A 9,627-nucleotide genomic window follows, 5' to 3' on the forward strand; every position below is an offset into this window, starting at 1 on the left:
TCTGTTCCTTTGCAGGCAGATATAATGCACCTGACTGACTCTGTGGTGCGTCGCCAGCTCTTTCTTGACGTGCTTGATGGAACCAAAGCGTTAGTAAGTGTGTCTGGGAGATTTCACATTTCTCCCAGGGAGGTTGTCTTTGAAGTCAAATAGCAGAGGTCATGAGTCTGCCAGCCAGCCGCACATATAGTCAGGTCACAGGGCTCACGTTGGCCTGGGAGGCCTGAGACTGTAGTGGGTCAGCAGAGCTCTGCTGCTGCCATGCCAACCCTGGCTTCTCCCCCTCCACTCCACTCCTGTGAGCTCACTGCTGGGGAAGAAAGGCAATGAGGCCAGAGGTGCCCTGTGGATGGCATGCGAATCTTTCCACTGTCTTCTGACTGGTGTGCTGTCTCCTTTCAGCTCCTAGTTCCAGCCTCAGTGAACTGCCTTCGCCTCGGCTCCATGAAGTGCACTCTGCTGCTTATCCTCCTCCGGCAGTGGAAGAGGTGAGGCTGTGCCAGGAGAGGCAAGCCCGAGGCCAGAGCCTTCTTGTCAGTGCTTGCTTGCCTTCCTGAAAGGGAGAAATAGTGGGTGGAAGCTGGGCTGGTTTTCCATCTTGAGGAATGGGAGTGACATAGCAGATAGGAGGTGAGGCAGACTGGTGGATATCCTGAGATGGAGCAGGGGCAGTGTGTGGCCTTTTATGAGGTATTTTGTTTCACTCCCCACCCCGTATTCTTTTTTTTTTTTTTTTTTTTTTGAGACGGAGTCTCACTCTGTCGCCCAGGCTGGAGTGCAGTGGCGCGATCTCAGCTCACTGCAACCTCCGCCTCCCAGGTTCAAGTGATTCTCGTGCCTCAACCTCCCTAGTAGCTGGGATTATGGGCGCGCGCTACCATGCCTAATTTTTGTATTTTTAGTAGAGACAGGGTTTCACCATGTTGGCCAGGCTGGTCTCGAACTCCTGACCTCAGGTGATCCACCCGCCTTGGCCTCCCAAAGTGCTAGGATTACAGGCATGAGCCACCACGCCTGGCCCACCCAGTATTCTTTCTAGAGAGTTAGGTTCTGTGGATGAAATCCTTGGACCCTTGACGGAGATCCTGGAGGGAGTGCTGCAGGCCGACCAGCAACTCATGGAGAAGACCAAGGCCAAGGTGTTCTCAGCATTCATCACAGTGTTGCAAATGAAGGAGATGAAAGGTGAGGGGCAGTGGCAGGGGGAGCAGCAGCTGCAGTCTGCCCACTCCTGCCGACAGCCAGGCGGGGCTTCCTTCAGCTTAGGGCCACACTTTTCTTCTGGGACTTTTGAGTTTCCAGTCTTGGAATTCTTACCCCAAGAAAGCTATTTTTTTCCCTCATGTGTCTCTCCCTCCTCTCCCACTGGACAGATGCTGTCCCTCCTAGCGCCCTACTACATCTCCAGCCCCTTCCTAGGAAGGAGACCTTGGTGTACAGTGACAGTTGGCCTGGTGAGCATGACAGCGTCCCTCCCTGTCTATTCTGCAGTAAGTGACATCCCCCAGTACTCCCAGCTGGTGCTGAATGTCTGTGAGACCCTCCAAGAGGAAGTGATTGCACTCTTCGACCAGACCCGCCACAGTCTGGCATTAGGCAGTGCCACAGAGGACAAGGACAGCATGGAGACTGACGACTGTTCTCGGTCCCGGCACAGGGACCAGCGTGATGGGGTGAGAGAGTGCCCTAGAAGGCCATCCGTCCTTTCCACTGCCCGCCAGCTCTGTGCCTGACTCTGGGGATAACTAGTGATCAAGACAGATAGTCGCTGCACTTCTGGAGTTCACGGCCTGGTGGGAAAGGTTAATAGATCAGACACTGCAGAAAAGCAGAAGCAGCCCATTGTACTGCAGGAGAGAAGTGCAGGGAGAACTTAGTCTCACTTCTGACTTGAACTGGGACTTAGGTGCCTTTTCAGCAATGACTTAGGGATTGTAGCCGCGGGCAAATGCAGGATCCGAAGTGAAATAGGAAATGATGTAAGGCTTTTAAGCAGGGGAAAAAATTGATCTGATTTTTACTCTAGAAAGATCACTCTGGACTTAAACTCCAGGCCTCAAGCCATCCTCCCAGTTCAGCCTCCCAAAGTGTTGGGAGTAAGGCGTGCCCAAGAAAGATCACTCTGGATGCAGTATTGAATAGTATTTTTCAAATTGTGGGATCATGACCTATTAGAGAGAGTCTTGAAATTAGCACATTTTGTTACAACCAGTATTCTTTTTTTTTTTTTTTTTTTTTTTTTTTTGAGACAGAGTCTCGCTCTGTCGCCCAGGGTGGAGTGCAGTGGCGCGATCTTGGCTGACTGCAAGCTCTGCTTCCCGGATTCACGCCATTCTCCCGCCTCAGCCTCCCGAGTAGCTGGGGCTACAGGTGTCTGCCACCACGCCCGGCTAACTTTCTGTATTTTTCATAGAGACGGGGTTTCACTGTGTTAGCCAGGATGGTCTCAATCTCCTGACCTCGTAATCCGCCCGCCTTGATCTCCCAAAGCGCTGGGATTACAGGCGTGAGCCACCACGCCTGGCCACAACCAGCATTTTTTTAAAATAAAGTAGAATAAAGTGTTTAAGAAAATATCACTGTGCTTTGTGTGATGTTAGGGTAGGTATTATTAGTGAAAAACTGTAAACGTGTACATGAGGATACAGTCTAAAAAGTCTTTATGGGCCGGGCATGGTGGCTAACGCCTGTAATCCCAGCACTTTGGGAGGCCGAGGCGGGCAGATCATGAGGTCAGGAGATGGAGACCATCCTGGCTAACACGGTGAAACCCTGTCTCTATGAAAAATACAAAAAATTAGCCGGGCGTGGTGGCGGGCACCTGTAGTCCCAGCTACTTGGGAGGCTGAAGCAGGAGGATGGCGTGAACCCAGGGGCGGAGGTTGCAGTGAGCCGAGATCGCACCACTGCACTCCAGCCTGGGGGACAGAGCGAGGCTCCATCTCAAAAAAAATGTCTTTATGACTCTGGGTCATGGCCAAAAAGAAGGTTGAAAGGCCACTGGTACAAGGATAGATTAGAGAGGATGGAGCAGGACCATTTAGGAGATGGTTGCAGTAGCAGAGCAAGAGGTGGCATCGGGCAGGGTCGTAGGGGTCCCTCAGACTCCATGTGGCAGAGTTGGTTGGAGTGTCCAACATGAGACGAGGTGGCACTGACAAGGGTGGTGGCAGTGTGGGAGGTGGGAGGGAAGAGGCGGGGGTAGCTCCAGTCAGTTTAGGGTTGGTCATTAGATTGGTTGGAGTTGCTGCTGTTCATTGAGAGCTGGACATAGGAGAGGGGCAGGGTGGGAGAGAGTGTGCATTCTGTGTTACTCAAGCTCACTTAGCAATGTGCGTAACCAAGCAGGTCTTGGGCAACCAGGCCCACAGCTGCCTGTCGTCCTCTTCCTCCTCCTCTTCTTCTTCCCCCTTTTACTCATCTTTGCCTCTGGGCCCCAGCAGGTGTGTGTCCTGGGCCTGCACCTGGCCAAGGAGCTGTGTGAGGTAGACGAGGATGGTGACTCCTGGCTGCAGGTAACCCGCAGGCTCCCCATCCTACCCACCCTCCTCACCACTCTAGAGGTGAGCCTTCGCATGAAGCAGAACCTGCATTTCACTGAGGCCACATTGCATCTGCTCCTCACCCTGGCTCGCACTCAGCAGGTAGGAGGCCAGCCCGAAGGCAGGAGGGAGCGTCCTTGCTTGCCTGGGTGGGTTCTGACAATCCCAGAAGCTGTGATCTAGCCTGAGAGCCCTACCTACCCTGGGCAGGGCAGGGGCAGGCTCCATCTCATTTCCTGTCTTTCCTTCCTCCCAGGGAGCCACAGCAGTGGCTGGAGCTGGCATCACCCAGAGCATTTGTTTGCCCCTTCTGAGTGTGTACCAGCTGAGCACCAACGGCACAGCACAGGTGAGTGTCAGGAGCTTGCCAGGAGGCCCAGCCTGGCCAACCTACAGTTCCAGTTGAAAAGTGTCCTCCCCTACCTTTCCCCGGAAGTTGCTTTCCTCTAAATTGCCTAATACACTGATGGTGAGGAATCTTCCCTGCCCCCAGGCGGATCTCTAGCAAGAGAAACTCACCACTAAAAGGCACCGCATGACCTTTGTGCACTACCTCTGGGAGATGGGATGGATTCTTCCCATTGCAGGTGTGAGGAAGACTAAACCAGATTGATAACACATCCCTGGACCAGGCCTCTAGCCAAGGCAGCTGTCCTCTCCTGTCATTCCCAAAGACAGTGTGTCATTGTGACTTCTCCACCCCTGCACCACCAGACCAGGACTGGGAGAAGGGAAGTGGGTGGTCTGGGGGCTTGATGAGGCCTCAGCACCCTGCCCTCTGTGTCCCTTGGTTATTTCTAGTTTAACAGATATCTCCTAATTTCAAAAGAGTAGTCTTCACCTGAACCTCTCTCTCTCATGAGAGTCGTGAAGTATTTGGTCATCTAGCCCAGCTACCCCTTAGAGGAAGCATGTAGGGGCCAGAGCAGGGCAGTGACATGTCCAGGTTCGCATAGCTCGTCAGTGGCAGACCTGAGTCTGGAACCCTGGGTCTTGTGTCTCAGCCTGGTGCTCTTTCCTTGAATCTGCTGGTGTTGGCCCCTTTCTGGCCCTGGTGGCCAGGTAGTGGCTGTGTCTATTCTGGGAGATCTTTTCCTTTCAGCGCAGCTGGGCTGCCTTAGTTGCTGTACTACAAGGATGTCCTGCCTCTCAGCAGGGTTCCTGAGCTTGTCTGCTGTTTGTGTCTTAGACACCTAGTGCCTCTCGGAAGTCCCTGGATGCCCCGTCTTGGCCAGGAGTCTACCGCCTGTCCATGTCCTTGATGGAGCGGCTGCTCAAAACTCTGCGCTACAACTTCCTCACTGAGGCCCTGGACTTCGTGGGTGTCCACCAGGAGCGGACCTTACAGGTGAGGGGCTGCCTGCATCGCAGGGGTGGGAGTTTCAGGGTAAAAAAGGTTCTGGGCCATTCATGGGGCAGGTGGGTGTGGAGCCTGGGCCTCAGTAGCGGAGGGTTGTCGATGCCTTCATTTCTGAGATGCTCTAAGTACTCTGCTGGCTCACTGGCCAGCCAGTCTGCTGAAGGATGGGAACGGTCTCGGGTCAGAATCCTGGTTGTACCACTAAGCCATTTCTTTGCCAACTCAGCATTTGGGGGCCCGGGACGTTTCCTCTCCACAGGAGGGTAGGTGTGGGTATGTCAGGTCCCTCAGCCATCCCCATCTTTCCCTGATGTCTGCTTTCCTCCCAGTGCCTCAACGCAGTGAGGACAGTGCAGAGTCTGGCCTGCCTGGAGGAGGCGGACCACACTGTGGGTTTTATTCTGCAGCTCTCTAACTTCATGAAGGAGTGGCACTTCCACCTGCCTCAGCTCATGCGTGATATTCAGGTGGGGGCCCAAGATGGTGTCTTGGAGTCTGGGGTAATGCTTGGAGACAGGGAGGCTGTCAGGTCTCACTGGGGCACCCCTAGTGAATTGCAGGATGTTCCTGAATGGGGGCTTTTCCCTTGGGGAGCACAGGGTTTGCTGTCATGTGCTTACTCTGGCTAAATGTTTCCTTCCATAGTCAAGGGCAGCCATGTAGGTTAAGAATTTGGACTTTTATCAGTTAGATCTTGGTTCAGATCCCTTAAGAATACACCTGGGGCCGGGCATGGTGGCTCACGCCTGTAATCCTAGCACTTTGGGAGGCAGTCAGGAGTTCAAGATCAGCCTGGCCAACATGGTGAAACCCTGTCTCTACTAAAAATACAAAAATTAGCTGGGCGTGGTGGCACGTGACTGTAATCCCAGCTACTCGGGAGGCTGAGTTGGGAGAATCGCTTGAACCTGGGAGGCGGAGGTTGCAGTGAGCCAGGATCGAACCATTACACTCCAGCCTGGGTGACAGAGCGAGACTCCGCCCCAAAAAAAGAGGGGGAAAAAAAAAATGGCCGGGTGCAATAGGCTCACGCCTGTAATCCCAGCACTTTGGGAATTCAAGGTGGGCGGATCATGAGGTCAGGAGCTCGAGACCAGGCTGGCCAACATGGTGAAACCCCATCTTTACTAAAAATAACAAAAATTAGCTGGGTGTGGTGGCACGCGCCTGTAGTCCCAGCTACTCAGGATTGGGAGGCTGAGGCAGGAGAATCGCTTGAACCCAGGAGGTGGAGGTTGCAGTGAGCCGAGGTCACGCCACTGCACTCCAGCCTGGCGACAAAGTGAGACTCCGTCTCAAAAAAAAAAAAAACTAAACAAAACAAAACCAAAAACACACACACAACTGGAGCTGGGAACCAGCTGGAGAAGGGAGGGGTGAGGAAGGAACACAGGCTCCAGAGCCAGGCAGGCTTCTCTTATCTGCTGGTTGTATGACCTTGGCCAAGTCACTTCAGTTACTTGTCATATCAGCCATAATCCTCATTTTATTTATTTATTTATTTTGAGACAGAGTTTTGCTCTGTCGCCCAGGCTGGAGTGCAGGGGTGCCATCTCGGCTCACTGCAAGCTCCGCCTCCCGGGTTCACGCCATTCTCCTGCCTCAGCCTCCCGAGTAGCTGGGACTACAGGCGCCCACCACCACGCCCGGCTGATTTTTTGTATTTTTAGTAGAGACAGGGTTTCACCGTGTTAGCCAGGATGGTCTTGATCTCCTGACCTCGTGATCCGCCCGCCTCAGCCTCCCAAAGTGCTGGGATTACAGGCGTGAGCCACCGCGCCCGGCCTCATCTTCTTTACTTTAGGACCTTACAATATACCAGGCACCTAGCTGGGTCTCAGGGAGACAGTCCAGTCCTGAGCCCTGCTGGCCCCAAGTCTGTAGCCCTGAGTACTTAGTGGCTATAAGGTCTTTAAGCTGGAAAGTGGCCAGGGGAGCATGAGGGAAGGAGGGAGAGAAGAGCCGCAGCGAGTGAGAGGAGCGCGTGGGTGTTACATGGAGGGCTATTGGGTTGGTCTAGTTGGGTGACTGGGCTGCTGACAAGAGAATCCGCTCATCTCTCCTGTGTCTCTCCCAGGTCAACCTGGGTTACTTGTGCCAGGCATGTACCTCCCTCCTGCACAGTCGAAAGATGCTGCAGCATTACTTACAGGTAAGCGTCCTATGCCATGAGGGCCTGGAATACCTCACGCTAGCTTCCCGAGCTCCACCTTCATTTCTTGACTCTCCTTAGAACAAAAATGGTGATGGCCTCCCCTCAGCTGTTGCCCAGCGAGTCCAGAGGCCACCGTCTGCTGCTTCTGCTGCCCCCTCCTCCTCCAAGCAGCCCGCTGCTGACACAGAGGCATCAGAGCAGCGGGCCTTGCACACAGTCCAGTATGGCCTTCTCAAGATCCTCAGTAGGACGCTGGCAGCCCTGCGCCACTTCACCCCAGATGTCTGCCAGATCCTGCTGGATCAGGTACTGGCCATCATCTGTTCAGCACCACCTCCCCTAAAGGCTCTGCTCTGCTATGTACCGAGAGCTACCTGGGGCCTTAATTGGGTCCTGGATGGCTCTTGTCTTTTCTCGCAGTCCCTGGACCTTGCTGAATACAACTTCCTGTTTGCCCTGAGCTTTACCACTCCCACCTTTGACTCCGAAGTGGCCCCCTCCTTCGGGACCCTTCTGGCCACAGTGAATGTGGCCCTCAACATGCTTGGAGAGGTAAGTTGGTTCTGTCAGACACTGTCCTCTCCCCCCCGGCTCCTCCCCCAGCCTGCCACTTCCCAGCTGACCTTGGGCATGTTGGGCATGGTACCTAGCCTCCCAAGCCTGCTCCTCTCTGTAAACTGAACATGACAGCACCTCTGAGAATTACTGTAAGAATTAAATGAGGTAACTGATTAAATTTGCTTAGTGCAGGACATGCAAGTAGGAAGCTCTCAGTAAGTGGGAGCTGTTCCTGTTGTCTTAGTTTTTTACCCTTGCTTCTCTTCAGCTGGACAAGAAAAAGGAGCCCCTCACCCAGGCAGTGGGGCTCAGCACACAGGCAGAAGGGACCAGGACGTTAAAGTAAGTGCTCTTTCTGGGATTTGATAAGGGGCTGGGGCAGTCATGGGCCCACCGTTCTCAAGCTTGGCCAGCCTGGCCCTCTGCAGCAGTACCAAAAACCTGTGTCTCCTCCCAGGTCCCTCCTGATGTTTACCATGGAAAACTGCTTCTACCTGCTCATCTCTCAGGCGATGCGGTACCTTAGGGACCCGGCTGTGCACCCCCGGGACAAACAGCGGATGAAGCAGGAGCTCAGCTCTGAGTTGGTACGGATGGATAGGGATACCGAGGGCTGGACCGATAGGGCCAGAGCCCTGTGGGGTCCTGCCTGGCAACCCCCAAGGGTCAGACAGTGGCCAGATGTGCTAAGTACCTCACCAAGCTACTTTTTTTCTTGTAGAGCACGCTGCTCTCCAGCCTCTCGCGCTACTTCCGCCGGGGAGCCCCCAGCTCCCCTGCCACTGGTGTCCTCCCCTCGCCGCAGGGCAAGTCCACCTCTCTCTCCAAAGCCAGCCCTGAGAGTCAGGAGCCTCTGATCCAGCTGGTGCAGGCGTTTGTCCGGCATATGCAAAGATAGGGCAGTGCTGTGCTGCCCACCTACCCCTCTCCACCAGCCTACACTGCACCCTGGCTGGCAGGGGTGCTGCTGGCTGCCAGGGCCTATACAATGGAGGGCACCTCCTGTTACCCCCCTCCCGGAGTAGCCACGACTCCAGCCACCACCCACTGACGTTATTTTTATACTAGATGAAGAGGTCAACAGCAGGCATGGGGAGCCGAGTCTTCTGTGCTCAGGTCCTCATGCCGCAGACGCCCCCTAGAGGAGCTTTCCTTCCTTTCCAGCATTCCCCACAGCACGGCCGGCCAGGGGAGAGGCGGCAGCCCAGCAGAGGGCTCTATGCACGGGTTTCAAACCTGTTTTCCACACTCTGTCCTTGCAGTTTTGGTAATTCTGTGGTCTATTTATACAAATATTAAAATCTTGTTTATAGACAGCTGTGTGATGTTTAACTTCAAAGCCCAGGGATGACAACGTGGCTCTCAGAACCTAGAAAACTCCCCTGGCCAGGCGCCTGGGAGTGGGGCTGCAGCCTCGGGGGAAGGCAGGTACTGATGGATGGCCAGTTCATCAGCATCTCCTCATTCCTGTCCTTGGGCTGAGGGTTTGGCTGGGTGGGCGCTGTCAGATATTCCCTTCCTTGGCCTGCGCTGGTCCTATCCTTGACCCTGCTTTCGTTGGCCCAGTGGGCTGAGCTCATCCCTGGGTGAGCCTTTCTTGAAGCTCTGTGCCTTCCTATTTATAGCCCCATGGCCCCGTCATCTCCCAATCCCCTCTTCAGAAGCCCCAACAGTGGGGCCTACTGGCTGTTGGCCTTCTCAGGACCGAAGTCAGAATGCTAGGTCCTGCTAGGGGCCATCTAAAACACAGACACCACTTAGGGTTTCTAGAATCAGGCTGCCTGGGCTTCAGTCCCTGCTTGGCCACTTGCCAACTGTGGTCCCTTGAGGAGGTGACTGTTTTGCTGATCTCATCTGTGAAATGTGGACACTGAGGACGGCATGAGAACCCATGGCACGGGGGCACGTGCTGGGTGAAACGCCCAACCTGCAGACAGCACTGACCGCTACCCACTTGTGCTTGAACTGTCAGACGCATTCTACAGTCCGCTCCGCAATCCAAATTTAGGAAA

The 9,627-nt window shown here is 54.4% G+C and overlaps 1 protein-coding gene across 2 annotated transcripts in view; it reads left to right on the plus strand.

Annotated features, from left to right (window-relative positions):
- Positions 1–8,931, plus strand: part of NUP188 (nucleoporin 188) — a 63,835-nt gene extending 54,904 nt beyond the window's left edge. Inside the window, exons 31-44 of one of the 2 annotated variants that reach the window (XM_019033188.4) lie at positions 16–93; positions 403–488; positions 1,040–1,185; positions 1,492–1,673; positions 3,444–3,644; positions 3,799–3,891; positions 4,732–4,890; positions 5,232–5,369; positions 6,980–7,054; positions 7,136–7,363; positions 7,478–7,609; positions 7,884–7,957; positions 8,073–8,202; positions 8,337–8,931. In XM_019033188.4, coding sequence (XP_018888733.3) covers positions 16–93; positions 403–488; positions 1,040–1,185; positions 1,492–1,673; positions 3,444–3,644; positions 3,799–3,891; positions 4,732–4,890; positions 5,232–5,369; positions 6,980–7,054; positions 7,136–7,363; positions 7,478–7,609; positions 7,884–7,957; positions 8,073–8,202; positions 8,337–8,513 — 1,899 coding nt within the window. In that variant the 3' untranslated portion in view covers positions 8,514–8,931. Of the gene's footprint in view, positions 1–15; positions 94–402; positions 489–1,039; positions 1,186–1,491; positions 1,674–3,440; positions 3,645–3,798; positions 3,892–4,731; positions 4,891–5,231; positions 5,370–6,979; positions 7,055–7,135; positions 7,364–7,477; positions 7,610–7,883; positions 7,958–8,072; positions 8,203–8,336 lie in introns of both variants that reach the window. The other variant, XM_019033187.4, reaches the window with a different exon arrangement.
- Positions 8,932–9,627: the final 696 nt, after the last annotated feature.

This window comes from Gorilla gorilla, chromosome 13 (assembly GCF_029281585.2).
Source record: "Gorilla gorilla gorilla isolate KB3781 chromosome 13, NHGRI_mGorGor1-v2.1_pri, whole genome shotgun sequence".
Lineage (NCBI taxonomy): Eukaryota > Metazoa > Chordata > Mammalia > Primates > Hominidae > Gorilla > Gorilla gorilla.